The sequence below is a fragment of the Euprymna scolopes genome, chromosome 6 (genome assembly GCF_053919585.1).
Source record: "Euprymna scolopes isolate OS-2025 chromosome 6, ASM5391958v1, whole genome shotgun sequence".
In the NCBI taxonomy this organism is placed as follows: Eukaryota; Metazoa; Mollusca; class Cephalopoda; order Sepiida; family Sepiolidae; genus Euprymna; species Euprymna scolopes.
Window position 1 is genome coordinate 108,929,005 of NC_136487.1, and position 17,018 is coordinate 108,946,022.

General features: G+C 33.2%; 1 protein-coding gene across 2 annotated transcripts in view; it reads left to right on the top strand.

The window, feature by feature from the left end:
* LOC145277850 (dihydroorotate dehydrogenase (quinone), mitochondrial-like) overlaps positions 1–13,240 on the top strand; it is a 90,400-nt gene extending 77,160 nt beyond the window's left edge. For both annotated transcript variants that reach the window (XM_080129794.1, XM_080129795.1), the window contains 3 exons: positions 57–210; positions 2,731–2,890; positions 13,074–13,240. In XM_080129794.1, coding sequence (XP_079985920.1) covers positions 57–210; positions 2,731–2,890; positions 13,074–13,134 — 375 coding nt within the window. In that variant the 3' untranslated portion in view covers positions 13,135–13,240. The remainder of the gene's footprint in view (positions 1–56; positions 211–2,730; positions 2,891–13,073) is intronic.
* The last annotated feature ends 3,778 nt before the right edge of the window (positions 13,241–17,018 follow it).

Consider the following 17,018-nt stretch of genomic DNA (forward strand, 5'->3'; position numbering starts at 1 on the left):
TTCAGAATTCAGATTTGATATGTTCGATTTTTTTTGCTCTTGTTTATTTTGTACAGTGTTTGGTTGAAGGCTTAATAATCAGCAACACGACCGTGTCCCGCTCTGAAAATCTTAAAAGTGAACACCAAACTGAAACGGGCGGATTAAGTGGGGAACCAATCAAACATCTGTCTACACTTGTGTTGCGAGATATGTACAGACTCACTCAAGGTAGGATCTTATTTTCTTTATCTCTTCAAGAATGACTGATTCTTTGATTTTCTTGGACAGAATTTCATTTGAAGTGTTGCTTTATTTTGTAAACTTTGAGTAACAGTCGCAAAACAATAGCTGTGCAATCGAATATGGCTGAGCTTTTAAGTTTCTTCTTTTTTCTATTCTTAATCACTGCACATAACAGAGATAGGTAGCCAAGACTTTTTTTATCAGGGCCTGATGGCTGACCTTGCTTGATCTCTATCATGGCTGGAATGCCACTTCCAGAGGCAGTAACATTTACACCATAGCTTCCTTTTTCCCACCTGTTATGTGGATGGCATGAGGGTTCCTTTTAATCTTTGGTGTTGACCTGTTAATCTTGTTATTCATTTTTTATCAATTACTCTTGCACATGGCTTCTTATTTGTTATTCAAAGTGTTGTATTTTTTGATGTGTTTAAAAGAATGACGACACACTGATATATGAAAATATAACATATTTTTATTGTTGGTGACAGTGATTGATGGCTGGTTGTTAGGAGGGTTGATTCTTTTCAATTGTTATTATATCGCCATTTGTGACCACTTGAAACATTCGCTTGGACTGCATTATTACTGTAGCAATTTCCCAAGGGCGTTTTATTAATTGATCTGACTTTGGTGTAACTTGATTACACCTGTGTAACCGTTTGTCACAAATAACCTTTCAAATATCATATTTATCTTCTTTTCTTTTTGACAATTGATAGTTTCTTCCCACATAGGTGCCTGGTATCAGGTTTATAATTTTTATTCAAATGACCTTTGGTAAATTTTATGTTTTTTTTTTTTTTTTGCATTTTTCGCCAGATGCACACTTTTGTTTAAATGATTTCTTGGTACCCAGGGCCTAGTTATTAAACATGATGTCAGGTTCATAATTTTTATTCAAATAACCTTTTGGTACATTTGATAATTATTGTTTCTTTGCATGTGCTGCCATGTATATGTCTTTGTCAAAATAATTTCTTGGTGATATTTGGTAGATACAAAAACTACCCTCTATTAATAGAGGAATTGCCTTCATTCACAACCTGAGGAACATGCTGAATGATTTGAGGAAACAGAACATCATTTTTTTTAATAGTTTGCTAGTAATTTACTTCATATGGAAAGTCATGTCAAAGTGGCCTGACAAGCCCTTGTACAATGGTGTCTAGTTGATATTCAGTTTTTATTCTATTCAGAAAAAACACCATCTTGCTTAATGAAAAACAATAATCAGAATTATTTGTATGAAATAAATTAGTAATAATTAAATACTCTTTTTGTTAACATCATTTGGAGTGTATATGTTAATGAGGAGTCGGTTCGGCTTGAGGTCTACCAACAGTCACATTTGTTTGAGCAATGAGTGCTACTGCTTCCTAACATGTTGGCAACAACAACTCTATTTAATTCTGCCTTCTTTGTGGCGTCCATATTCTTTCTTGATCTCAGGATCACACAGATGACAATATTTTGAGCTAGTCACTTTTATCTACTGTTTCTTCTCGAGGGTGGCTTCAGCTGTGTTATGATTGGACATGTTAGGTCCCTTTTGATTAGAATTGGTGAGATGTTGATAAACCTGCTTGCAAACACCAGCAATTCATCATCCTGTTAACTCTCCTATATACATAGGACGGACATTCTTATGAACTGGCATTATCCCTCTTTCAAACCACATGAAGCACCTTTACCCACATGGGATCTCTCAGTCTATGACTTAATGTCAATCTCTAAAATGGATTCTCATGTACATCTTGTCCATCATTTTCCCAATACACTAACATCTCTTTGAATTTTTCATTCCCACTCAGTAAGCTTCTTTTGATACTTCATGATGAACTAATTCCAATTTATAGTCTGTGCTCCATATTCGGATGCCCACTAGATATGCAAATTAGTTCCACAGCTTCAGCAAATACAGCACATAATTGTTTCATACATTGTCTTCGTCCAGCGATTGTTGAAATACTTTGAGTTGATCAGACTGATTTGCATTGTTGTTAGTTCATATTCTACTGCAACTTGTTGACATTTTATTAACATGTCTGTGCCGATTTAGTGTGTACCCTCTTCTTAGATTTGATCTAGTGTTATTGCTCATATTTATTATTTCTATAACCTGGCTCGAGTGTATATGTAGTGACTTGACTGCTTGGAACATGACTGGTGTCAATTATGGATCAAACCATATGGAAAGCAGGTTTGAGACATTACCTAGTGTTGCATACCATGGAGTCTTGGAAACTCATAGCACATTAAACCTAAACTGGATGATGATGATGATGATATTATTAGCATTCAGGTTTTTCATACAAATAATTATGTATTTCTTTTCTTTTGACTTTTCTTAATATCTTTATACTTTGAGTATTGGTATACTTATCAATCTATCTAAACTTAGTGAATCTTTTATTAAACTAAATTGCATATTGTTGGCAAACTAGCATGAGAAGGGAGGGGCCAATTTGATCTGGTCTCATCTGGTGTTTTTTCTTCTTTCAGGAAAGATTCCAATTATTGGTGTTGGTGGTATCAGCTCTGGTAAAGATGCCTATGAAAAGATCAAAGCTGGTGCTTGTTTAGTAGAACTCTACACGGCTATGGCCTATGAGGGTCCTGTGGTTGTAACCAAAATCAAAAGAGAATTGGTTGAACTTTTAGAGTAAGTTTATTTGTTTTTTTATTGATTTTTTTTTGTTCTATTCTCACATTTTCAACTGCAAAAATTCTGAATAATCAGATGTTAATTAGTGAAAATTCGGTTTCTTTTTCTAACAAGAAATATGATTCCTATTAATGTCAGCCTCTTCTTTCCTCTTCTATTTGGTTGAAATCCATCATTTAATTTCTTTTCCCTCCGCCTTTCGTCGTCAAATCATTTATGGCCAATTGGGAAGCTTTACCAATAGATGGCAGTTATCTGTTTTCTCTAAAACTGAAAAATTTATTTTGACACTAGGAGACATTAACACTAAACGCAATGGTTTTAACAAATTTATTTTGACACTAGGAGACATTAACACTAAACGCAATGGTTTTAACAAATTTATTTTGACACTAGGAGACATTAACACTAAACGCAATGGTTTTAACAAATTTATTTTGACACTAGGAGACATTAACACTAAACGCAATGGTTTTAACAAATTTATTTTGACACTAGGAGACATTAACACTAAACGCAATGGTTTTAACAAATTTATTTTGACACTAGGAGACATTAACACTAAACGCAATGGTTTTAACAAATTTATTTTGACACTAGGAGACATTAACACTAAACGCAATGGTTTTAACAAATTTATTTTGACACTAGGAGACATTAACACTAAACGCAATGGTTTTAACAAATTTATTTTGACACTAGGAGACATTAACACTAAACACAATGGTTTTAACAAATTTATTTTGACACTAGGAGACATTAACACTAAACGCAATGGTTTTAACAAATTTATTTTGACACTAGGAGACATTAACACTAAACACAATGGTTTTAACAATTTCTTCAAAGAATGTTTACACGTACACTTTCCTCAAGTTACTGTTTTTTTTTTTTTTTTCAAACATAAAAAATTGATTGGAAAATTGATATGTCTGTTCATCTATATCTATATATATAAAAGCGAAAATGTATGTATGTACGCTTTTCTTCGATGCCCACAAAAGGCTTCTTTCAGAGAAGCGCTCGCTCGGTTCACAACTTCTTAAAATTTTTTATATCATCTATAAATTGTAATATCTCACACTTAACCACGGAGCTTGCCTGTCTATTTAATTTTATTGACTTTCAAACGTTAATTATTCCACATTTCCCGCATCGGCACGCGTTACATTCGGTTTTCGGTATAAACAAAAAGCGAAACTCGGCTCTAATCACCGGCCCAGAGTCAGTGGTCTCTAGAGAGCTAAGTAACATTTGTTTAATGTCGACTTCGTCATATCAGACGGTAGCTTTCATTTCGAGACGAGACACTCCCCCTAATAAACAGGAAGCTGGTTTTCTCGAACTTAGTTAAAACAAACAAACCGATTTATTTATTTAAAAACTGTCCCGCACAAAATCGTAACTGCTGAATACCTATCGCCGTCACGTCAATCAAAAACGCGCACCTGTTTTTTTTTTCACACTTTACTATTTTCCAACTGCACGTCGTCAAGGCTTCTTTTTTTTTTTTCATGGGAACCTGTTTTTTTTTACTATGCGCGTCAAGGCTTCCGGTTTTTTTCACACACACCTACAAACACCCAGGCAACGCCGGGTACCCCTCGCTAGTATATATATAAAAGCGAAAATGTATGTATGTGTGTTTGTATATCTGCTAAAAACTTTCAACAGACTGAACAAAAATGAACAAACTTGGTATCATATTAAAGCTCCACCCTCCGGACGACAAATATCAAAATTTTGGCCTAAAAGGACCACTGGAAGTGGGTCAGCTAACCGATTTTCTGCAGGGGAGGGTGGAGCCAAAAGTGACATTTTACGTATTTTTAAATCGATTTATAAGTACCCCTAAAAAACGGGCTCCAACGTTACCACATAAAGTGTACACGGGGCCCATTTTTTATTTTGAGTCGCCCTGTATTCAAAAACTGCTGAGTAATGTCACATGATCTTGACGTCAGCAAGCTGTAATGGCGATCTGTATATAAAAACATTGTTGTTATCGGTAAAAAAATGCAACACTCATACAAATTAAACTATGAACTTTTAGGTTATGAAAACGTTACCAAAGTTATTAGCAGGTTAAAAATGGTAAAATCCGAGACTTAAACCAAAAACAATAAGCAAGAATAAGTAAATAAAAAAATTACGCTTAAAAATATTTAGCAGGAGACGACCGATGTCTTTTCACAATAAAACAAACGGCCATTTTCTTTTTTATATTAGTTACACTATGACCTGATTCTATTTAGAGGGAGGAAGGTGAGAGGCATAATATGAGTTAATCAGCGTTTGTTTACTTACACATTTTAATATAATACGAAATGAGAGTTAATGGATTTGGTGACATCCCAGGCATAAATCCTTATTTTCGAGTTTTCTTAGTGGGGGTTGGAGCGAAAAATGAGACCGCTTGAATTCTAAGAACAGATACTACACTTTGATCTTAGGCAAAAGACCAAGTAACCGTCTTATACAGCTTAATTTCCTACCGAGCATTATCTTCTATTAAAAAAAGATGCATAATTTATATTTATTGATAACTAAATTGAGACAAGATGTCATATTCCAAAAATCACATCTGAACTAAAAACATTATTATTCAGAAGGCCATCCTTATTTTCGATTGACGTTTGTTTCTCTAAAACTTGGCATGCAAAGCATGACCTCCTCCTTATTTTCTTAGTGGGGGGGGGGCGAAAGATGAAACCACTTTAATTCTAAGAACAGATACTACACTTTGATCTTTGCCAAAAGATGAGTATTATATATTTTTTGTATATTATATTATGACATGATGTCATATTCCAAACATCACAAATCGCTAAACTTCCCGGGATTGGATAAAATTGGTGTATGTGTACTAGCAAAATACCCAGCGTCACCCGGGATTGTATGACATAGCACTAGCATGGCATATATACTAGCTGATTACTCAGCATGTCCTGGGATTGGATAAAATTCATGGAATTTTTCCTAGCAGAACACTCGGCGTCGCCTGGGATTGAAAAAAATTGGTTGATTTAATTACCCGACGTAGGTGGAAATACATTGAATGTTTCCTAGCAGAATACCCGGCGTAGCCCGGGATTGCATAAAATTTGAGTATATGTACTAGAAAAATACCCAGCGTCGCCCGGGATTGTATGATATAGCACTAGCATGACATATATACTAGCTAATTACTCGGCATGGCCTGGGATTGGATAAAATTCATAGAATTTTTCCTAGCAGAACACTCAGCGTCGCCTGGGATTGGAAAAAATTGGTTGATATATGTACTAGCCAAATGCCCAGCGTCGCTCGGGATGGATTACATAGGTGGATATCTGTACTAGAAAAATACCTGGCATAGCCCAGGATTGGATGAAGTAGGTGTATATGCACTAGCAGAACAGCCGGCGTCGCCCGGGATTGTATGACATAGGTGGATGTGTACTAGCAGAATACAATGTGTCGCCCGGGATTGTATGACCTAGGTGGAGTATATGTCCGATTTGACAATTTTGAAGGTGCTTGTACATTATAAGCCGATTTTAAAAATTTGAAGGTGCTTGCGTAGTATAGGTCCCATTTGACAATTTTGAAGGTGCTTGTGCAGTATAGGTCTGATTTGAAAAATTTTAAGGTGCTTGTGCAGTATAGATCCGATTTGAAAAATTTTAAAGTGTTTGTGCGGTATAGGTTCGATTTGAAAAATTTTAAGGTGCTTGTGCAGTATAAGTGCAGTTTGACACTTTTGAAGGTGCTTGTGCAGTATAGGTCCGATTTGACAATTTTGAAGGGGCTTGTACAGTATAGGTCCGATTTAACAATTGTGATGGTGCTTGTGCAGTATATCTCCAATTTGAAAATTTTAAGGTGCTTGTGCGGTATAAGTCTGATTTGACAATTTTGAAAGTGCTTGTGCAATGTGCAGTATAGGACTGATTTGAAACATTTTGAAGGTGCTTGTGCAGTATAGGTCCGATTTGACACCTTTTGAAGGTGCTTGTGCAGTATAGGTCCTATTTGACAATTTTGAAGGTGCTTGTGCAGTATAGATCCGATTTGACAATTTTGAAGGTGCTTGTGCAGTATAGGTCCGATTTGAAAAATTTGAAAGGTGCTTGTGCAGTATCGGTCCGATTTGCAAAATTTTGAAGGTGCTTGTACAGTATAAGTCCTATTTTATAATTTTGAAGGTCATTGTACAGTACAGGTCCGATTTGACAATTGTGAAGGAGCTTGTGCAGTATAGGTCCGATTTGATAATTTTGAAGTTGCTTTTGCAGTATAGGTCCGATTTGAAAAATTTTGGAGGTGCTTCTCTTGTATAGGTCCGATTCGACAATTTGTAAAGTGCTTGTGCAGTATAGGTCCGATTTGCCAATTTTTAAGGTCTTGTGCAGTATGGGTCGGACTTGACAATTTTGAATGTGCTTCTGCGCTACAGGTCCAATTTGACAATTTTGAAGATGGGTTACTACTCGGGAATACCAAATGCTTCATGTAGATCACCAAAGTTAAGCAACATTGTCTTGATTATTATCAAATGGGTGGCTACTTGGGAATACCAAATTCTTTATGTAGATCACGAAAGTTAAGCAACATTGTCTAGGTCATTATCAGATGGGTAAATACTTGGGAATACAAAATTCTTTATGTAGCTCACCAATGGTAAGAAACATTGTCTTGGTCATTATCAGATGCGTGACTACTTGGGAATACAAAATAGTTTGTATAGATCTCTAAAGTTAAGCAACATTATCTTGGTCATTAACAAATGGGTGACTACTTGGAAATACAAAATGCTTTATGTAGATAACCAAAGTAAAGCAACATTTTCTTGGTCATTATTATGTGGGTGACTATTTGGAAATACCAAATGCTTTATGTAGTTCATCAAAGTTCAGCAGCATTGTTTTTGTCATTATCGGATGGGTGACTATTTGGGAATTGAAGGAGATTGATGGAAATAAAAATATACATAAGCAAAATTCCTGATGTTGCCCGGGATTGAATGAGATAGGGGCAATATATAATAGCAGAATAATCAGCGTCGCCTTGGATTAAATGAGGGTGGTGAAATATAAAATTTGTACCGGAAATGGCTTAAACAATTTTCTATCTCAAAATTACTTCATTTGTGAAGTCGATTCCAGATATGGCTTAAATCTCACAATTAGATTAATACATATATATTCTTGGTTTTCTATGAAAGTTTCCTAGGCCAGTTTATATAGGGGGTGATTTATATTTGTTAAAATGTTTTATGTATTCATCCGGGAATGATGTGATGGCTGTAGTAGTGGGTAGAAAGAAGCATGATTATGTTAATTTTAAACGTTCTCTTGAGTTTTCTTTTGGAGATTAAGTTGGAGAAAGTAATGTCCGTTTTGGGGGTAAAAAAAAGCTTGTGAAATTGTTTAATATGTCTATTTAAATTACCCGTCTTAGTGTAGGTAAAATTATTTTAAATATGTGTTGTATATTCACCGTCCTTGCAAAGGTAAAATTATTTCATATACATGCTGTAAATTATCTACCCTAGGTAAGATACAATTATTTCATACGTCTAATACCCGTCCTAGCTAGGTAAAATATTCTTTTGCTCGAAATAGCAAATGATACATAGACATTAAAAATTTCTCACTCCTAAGAATTAGAAATATATTCAAAATCAAATTCAATTTTCTCATTGTTTATACGGTCCCGAGCTACTTTCTAAAAATTGTTTCAGTTTTCTTAAAATTATGGTAGCCTTGGTGGTAAGAGAAATTATTTAACATGTTGTACAATACCTGTCGAAAGTATGTGAAATTGTTTCATATATGTATTTTAATTACCCGTCCGAGGGTAGGTAAAATTATTTTAAATATGTGTTGTATATTACCCATGCCCGCAAAAGAAACATTATTTCATATATATGGTATAAAATTACTTATCCTAGATAAGGTACAATTATTTGATACGTGTAATACCCGTCCTAGGGTAGTTAAAATATTCATTTGCTCGAAAAAGCTAATGATACATAGACATTAAAAATTCCTCTATCCGAAGAATAACAAATATGTTCAAAATCAATTTCAATTTTCTCATTGTTATACGGTTCTGAGAAACGCCGGGTAGCCCCGCTAGTCTATATATATAAAAGCGAAAACGTGTGTTTGCATTTTTGTGTATGTCTGCAAAAGGCTTTTTTCTGGTTGGTTCTCGCTCGGATTGCTCATTCTTAAAACTTTTTATATCATCTCTAAATCATAATATCTACGAGTTAACAATGGAGGTTGCTTGTCTATTTAATTTGCCCGACTTTGAAAGGTTAAATATTCCACATTTTTGGATCGCCGTGACGCCGCGTTTTGCTTTCTTTTTATGGTATAAAAAAAGCGAAACGCGAATCGAATATTCAAACGTTTGGTCAATGTTGGCTCTGCCATCATATCAATTGCTTTATTACTTCTCCTCTAATGATAAACGGGGGAGCCGCTTTTCCTTCCTTCCCCCAAAAAAACAATCATCAAAAACTGTCCCACACTAAAATTATTCACTGCTGATTAGCCATTGCTTATGTCGTCGTAACTCTCCCGCGATGACCTCATTAAACGGCCACATGTCAATCAAACCATCTTCCGTGTCTTTCTTTCGCTTTGCAGTAAAACTCAAGGTCAAACATCACGTGACTTAATTCCTCGCACATGGCAGTTTCAATTTATAAATGTTAACACGCTTATCACTTCCTCTCCCCTCGTGGCTGAGATGGTTATTTTTTGTCTCGGCTCTTTTTTCCTTTCACGTTAAGGCTTCGGGGTTCAAGCCCACCTTACTACTAAATCTTTTTTTTTCTTTTACACCTCCAAACACCCCGCCACTGTTTTGATCTACCCCCCCCCCCAACACACACACACCTACAAACACCCAGGCAACGCCGGGTACCCCCCCCCCTAGTCTATATATATAAAAGCGAAAATGTGTGCTTGTATGTATGTATGTATGTATGTGTGTTTGTATGTGTCGCAAAAACTTTCGACACGGGTCACGGATTTTTGCCAGATCGATATCATTTTAAACTTTTAACCTTCGTCCGACAAATATGGAAAAATTGGCCAAAAACATTAATTTCTTCACCCTGAAATCAGCAGTTTTCTACAGGGGGAGGGGGGTCAGCAAAAATCGTCCTCTCATGACGAGTTCGGTTCTACGCATGTGCAAATGACATCGGAACCTGATGTAGTTTAAAGATAAAAAAAAATGACATAATTTCGTGGACGTCGTCTTAGCTCAGTTGCTTAGAGCACGACCTTATTATCTAAAAGTTTTGGGTTCGAATCGTGGTGTGAGTGGTCTTCTTTTCTTTTCTTTTTTTTTTTTTTCGATTTTTTTCTTTTTTAAATTTTAATATTTAAGCCAGTGTTTTTTTGTTTGTTTTTTTTTTTTAGGGGGGGGTATTTTTCAGATTTTTTAAAGAGGTTTTAACGTTCGTTTTTCTGCTTTCTTTTTTGTTTTTCCCATTTTTACATTTAACATCGTTCGTTTGCCTTACATTAGTTTTGTTTACTTCGCTTATTCTTATGTGTTGATTAACACCACCCACCCCCACCGAGCACACACACCTCCAAACACCCGGGCAACGCCGGGTACCCCCCCCCCCCCCGCTAGTCTATATATATATGTATGTTTGGATGTCTGCTAAAAACTTTCGATAGACGCTACAAAAATTCACAAACTCGGTATCACATCGAAGCTCCATCCTTTGCTCGAAAAATTGGCCAAAAACGTTAACTTTTTCACCCCGAAATCGGCAATTTTCGACAGGGGGGGGTCAACAAAAACGGTCCACTCGTGACAATGACCGATTCTACGCATGCGTCAGATGACGTCATGACCTGATTTACTTTAAATAGTTGAAAAACTGACTAAATTTCATGTACGTCGCGTTAGCTCAGTTATCTAAACGTTTTGGGTTCGAATCGTGGTGTGAGATGTCTTTTTTCTTTTTTTTTTTTTCGATTTTTTTAATTTAAATATTGAACCAGTGTTATTTAAGCCATTTTTCACGTAACGTTCGTTTTTCTGTTTTTTTTTTTTTACTTCGCTTATCCACCCCCGACCACACACCCAAAAACATCCGGGTACCCACCGATTTTTTAAATTTTAATATCGAAACAGGCTTATTTAAGCCATTTTTCACGTGTTTGTTTTTCTGTTTTTTTGTTTTTGTTTTTTTGATTTTTGCATTTAACATCGTTCGTTTGCCTTACATTAGTTTTTTTGTGTTTTTTTCGATATTTTCATTACCCCTTCCCCCCCCCTCCCGCTTAAGTTTTAACGTTGTTTTCTTTTTTTACTTCGCTTATAACAAACAAACCTGGTCATTGACCTCATTTGCTGAATAGCTATTGCTCTACGACTTCCGTGTGTGCACCTGTCAATTTGGTTCTTACTTAAATAAATTTAAACATCTTTCACTAACTCATTCTGGCTGGCCGATTTTATTTTCCAACTTCCCCGGGGAATCCTTACTACACCACCTAAACACCCAGGCAATGCCGGGCACCCACGCTAGTCTCTTATATAAAAGGGAAAATGTGTGTTTGTGTGTGTGTGCATGTATCTGTGTGTATTTGTATATCTGCCAAAAACTTTTGACAGACGCATCAGACCATGACAAAATTGGTATCATTAGAAAGATCAAAAAATATCTAAAAATTGGCCCAAAAAGATTCATTCTGTGTTGGTCAAACTGGGCCGTTTTTTTGCGTCAACATTTTTGCAAGTCATACGCCTACCAATCTCCATGTACGTTTGAAAAATGTTATTTCGAAATTGTTTTAGTTTTTTTTTCTGGGGTTTGCTCAATATCTTTAGTATACCATCTCTCTTCACCTGGGTAACGCCGGGTAGTCATGCTAGTCTATTATATAAATCTTAAACATTGGTTTGTTTGTGTGTTCATATGTCCGCTAAAAACTTTAGTCAGCCACATCGAAACTGGTACCAGCAGATGAATAATATATGATAATTAGAAAAAATGATTAATTCTGTGGATCTCAACTGCAAGGAGGGGGGGGTCAGTTTACTCGTCGCAATTTTCATAAATCACGTTCGTGTTGCAAACTAAAAGCATGTTTAAAAACGTTATTTTGTAGCATCGTGACATAAGTCATCGTAGCCATACTACTAACAATCACTATGCTGTTGTCTCCTTGTACACTCATTAATCCTCATTCTCAAGTGGCCTTCAGGCCTTGATAAAAGTGACTCCCTTGTAAAAATAAAAAAAAATTTAATGAAGCTTCCTCCAAAGAAATTCATCTTGGAAGAACTCTCAAAATCTATTCCTACTTCACATTTGTCCCATTCTCACTTAAATATAAACTTGCTTGCTTATAAACCAGAAAACAATGAGAAGTTTATTCTTTAGATAAGGCTCAGTCTAACTAAACACTTTTTCCCCACGTTCAATAAATTTTTACGTATGCCCACACACACACACACACACAACTTCAACTTTAAACAACAACAACACTAAGAATATTTTAAGTAGGATGGTATTGTGGTGACTGCAATGATTCTAGCTAAAAATGGAAACGACAGAGAATGAACCAACGATCACCCACCCCCCACTCTCTACACCCTTATGTTTAATTTGATTAAAATTGTATTTTTATTTTATTTGCAAATAAATAATTCAAAGTGTAATATGTTTTTTCTTAATCTTCTCACATCCCTGAATAGTTTTCTCTTCAATATTTATTGTATTTTCATTTTGAGTAATATCTGTTTTTGCATCGCTCTAAATAGGGCTGATGGTTAAGGAGAAATTCTTCTAGACTGAGAAAAATTTAATTTTTGTCGCAATCCAAAGTCTCCTTCCCCATTTAAAAAAACTTATGTCTAACTCTGCCCTTGTGTGGAGACAAATAAGGACTGGCTCAAGTGACATTTCATTAAAGATTTTACCAAATATTTAAATTTATTTCATTAAAAAAGTATTTTGTTGCTAATTAACCTTAAGAATTCATTCAAGTATCAAACCCATTTTTTGTTTTCTCTTCAGTGGGATGAATGAGAGGCAATGACTTAATCTTTTTCTTCTCTTAGCCACTCACATCCTTGAATAAATTTTTTTTCCATACTTGATATTTATTGTATTTCCATTTTGAGTAATATTTGTTTTTGCATTCTCTTAAAGGGCCGATGGCTACACATCAATTGCCGACGCTGTTGGAGCAGATCACAAGAAAAAAACTTGAATTTGAGGAAATTATAATAATCATGTCTCATTAAATTTTATACTTTGATGTTGAAAAAAAAAAAGTCACAAAAAGTTTTGTTATTCTGAACTTCAAACAATTGGATCTTCACAAAACGAACCTTAAAAATCAACACTTCTAATTTATTAGACAGTTTCCCTTCCTGACACAATTTTATCTACCTTCATTTTAGATTGGTCATCTCAAATAAGATTGACAATAGGAAAAAAGATCTGGCAAGAGTTAAACTAGAAATATTTTATGTTCATTGTAAGTAAGAAATATTATTACGTTAAAAAGAGAGGTTGAATCATTTGTAGTTGTTGAGGCTGATTGAGTTGGACATTTATTATCAAATAAAGACTAAATAATATTAAATTTAACTTATTTCTATTAATTTTTTTATTTTGATAAATCATGTAAAAGTGTTTTTGAATAATAGTTTCTTAAATATTTGACTAAAAATTAATTTATAATAAAAAATTTATTTTTAATTGCTTATTTTGTCAAGAATTAAAAATGTCATTTTAACAACATTAAAAAACTGGCACTTCTTCAGTATAAGAACGAAAATCATAAACTGCAAAATTGAATTCCCATCAAAACCAATGTTATCTACTTAATTGTCATATCGCAATTAATAACATTATTGTATTATTACATAAAATATGTACTTTCACAGGTTCACAATCGGTTGACCATTATTATTTTTGGGAACTATAACAAGACAGTCTTCGGTTATCTCCCCTGTTCTGTTTTATTATTTAAGTATAATTTGTAATTATTTTAAGAACTATTTTCATTAATGATTAATTTTCTACTTGATCATTTTTCGTAAATTTTGGTTATGTTACTAATTTCGACATAACAATTAATTCCATTGGTCTTAATTGAAATTCAATATTTTGATTTTCGTTTTAATATCAAAGAAGCACCAAAAAAACCTGTATTAAACTGCCAATTAATTTGTATCCCTACAATCATTTATGAAAATCCACTCAATTTTCTATGCAGCAGCCTTAAAACATCAAATTAAAAAGTCTAAGGATGTTCGAGTATTAGGAACTTATTTTGGGATGACTATTTCATATATAATATGAATATTAAAAGTTTTTTTAGATTTTTAAATAATTTTAAAGATTACTTTAAAAATCCTCTAAATGTAACAAGGATTTTGACAAATTTATTGTCTTGTTGCTGTAGTATAATAAAAGAACAGAATTTGTGAGGAGCTCAATGCTGAGGTGATTAATAAAGCATTGACATCACTCAGAAATGAATCTTAAGTCGGTCATCATCTGGTGTCTTGAATGATTTTGTAAAAGAGATGATCCACATTGAATAATAGTGTAAAAGATCTATAGAAAATAGAAAAAGGTCTATAAAAACATTTTTATAATTTTAACAAAATTAATTTTTATAGTATGTGGGGTGGTATTCGTGGCCTTAAGGGATACAAATGTGGAATATAAAAACGGCAAGCAATATTCAAATCCCTTATGCACTAATACCACTGGGTGGGAAAAGGGTGGGAGGGTAGTTATAGTCTGTGGCATCTGTTAAACTGGGTTCAAATCCTTTCAGATCTATTGTACTCATGTATACTCTATCATTGTTGAGAAATGTATGAACACATATCTTCTAGCTATGACTAAGATAAAAACTTGTGTTCAATTAATCGTATCAATAAATTGTTTATTATAGGTGAATTGTGATTTGACATGAAATGACCCCCAAAAGGGAGTTGATATGTTATAAAACAGAAACCAAATCATTAAAAAGTGGTTTTATCTCAAACATTAACAAAATTAGATCCTATGGGTCTTATATTAAGACACCTGAATTTATTTTTTAGGTTTTGTTAAAAAGACATTGTTTTAGTATATTTAATAATTGTTCTTTTGGGTACATTGGGTTGAAAATCATGTTTCTTAAAAATTGGGAAATGATTTTCATATTTAAAATATCAAATTTAATACCTGGAAGATTATTATTATAAATTTATATTTAAGAAAAGAAAAAAAAAACTCAGTTTTTTATTTTCTTTTTTTCTGGTTGTGGGTAAAAACATTTTCTTTTTACATCTCTGGCTAAAATAAAGTTTGAGAATTATACAAAAAAAAAAGAAAATGCCTTTTTTTATTACACTTTTTTAATTCACTAATTTTATTTAAAAAGGCAAAATGAATATTAATAAGAAAGTTAAATTTGTTTTAGTATTAAATAATTTACATTTTCTTGTGTATTATTGTTCCCTATTCTTTGGATGACCTACTTACACCTAGCAAAATTTGGAATCTTCTCTCCTGATGTGTTGCATATTCTCATATTAATCAGTTATTCATTCTTTCCCTACGCATCCGTCAACATTTAGATGAGTTATTTCATATTTTACATGATCGCATATTTTCCTGGTTGATTAATCAGATTAGAAATAAAAGAAATCTTGTGTGCAAAGCAAAACCAATGAAACTTTATTTCAAATCATAAGCAATTCATGCAGCATGTGGTTATTCAATGCTTTATACTCTCAGTTTGTAGCCATCTCATTTCTAGAAATAAAGCTACTCTACAGCCCTGAAAGAACTCCCTAGGACAGTACTAATTAATTCAGTGTGGAAAGTAGTATTGCAAGTGATTGAATGGGTGAAAAACTACACATAGGCAAACAATAAGTAAAAACACTATGACCTGACTGTGTTAAATAATTCAATGCAAAAACCAAATGCACACAAAGAGAATGAAAAAGAGGAATAAAGTGCAATTATTATGTTTCACATTCTTTGTTTTGTTTTGGGTTTTTTTCACATTTTTTGTTTTGTTTTTTTTGTTACATAAAATTTTAAGTTTGATGAAAAAATTTTATTTTTACAATGTATGACTTCAAAATTAAAATTTTTTTTTTTTTAACTGTGCTTTCTATTTCATTTTTGAATATTTTTCAAAATAGTTTGAAAGACCATTTTGAAAAACTGTTCAGCATATGTAAAAAGGCAGATATTTATCTGAATATGATGAGTTTTAATCAAATATTTGTACAAACAATCAATGAAATCAAAATTTTTTTAGGTTGTATTTTAAATATTTTATTTTAAATATTTGAAATTTTGAAAAATGTTAATACTTCTATTTACAAATAAGTTTGTTGTTTTTTTTTCTTTGTTTTTTTTTTCATTAAACTATTCAAGTTCAGTTCTAAAAAAAGATTTGGACTTATTGTCTAGCAAAATCGATTTATAAAAATGAAAAAATTTTAAGCTGCTCTTTCAATCTAAAACTCTCAGCAGAGTAGGCACATACAGTAAGTGCTCAATAGATTGTCATCAGTTTCCCATGTTAGGGTGTGGTGCATCATAAATGGGAGGGGAAATATAAATATGGCATCAGTTGAATAATTGTGATTTTAATAGCTAGAAAATTGGGAAGTAATTTCTGAAGATTAAGATACTTACTTTTCTTTAATAATTAAACTTAATTATGCTTCAATTTCATGTATCAATTTATTACATTGAAACAAAGGCTTGGAAATGCAATTAGTAAAGAACAGAGATGGGGAGAGATTGAAAACAATATAGACCTAACAGTATGTTTTAAAAATATCAATTCCTACAAAAATGACTGAAGAGTTGTCTCCCCATAAATAGATGATGATTATTATTATTTTATTTTATTTATTTATTTTGTTCTTTTGGGAATACCAAGTCAACATTGACTTGAATTATAATTTTATAAGATAACTTTATTAGTTAAAAGTGAAATGAAAAAATTTGTAAATTTATAGAAAACTTGGAAAATAATTTTTTTTAACTTTGCGGAAGAAACATTTAAACTTTTCAAACCAATGAATATAAAAGAAAGTAATATGTTGACATTGTTGCAAATTT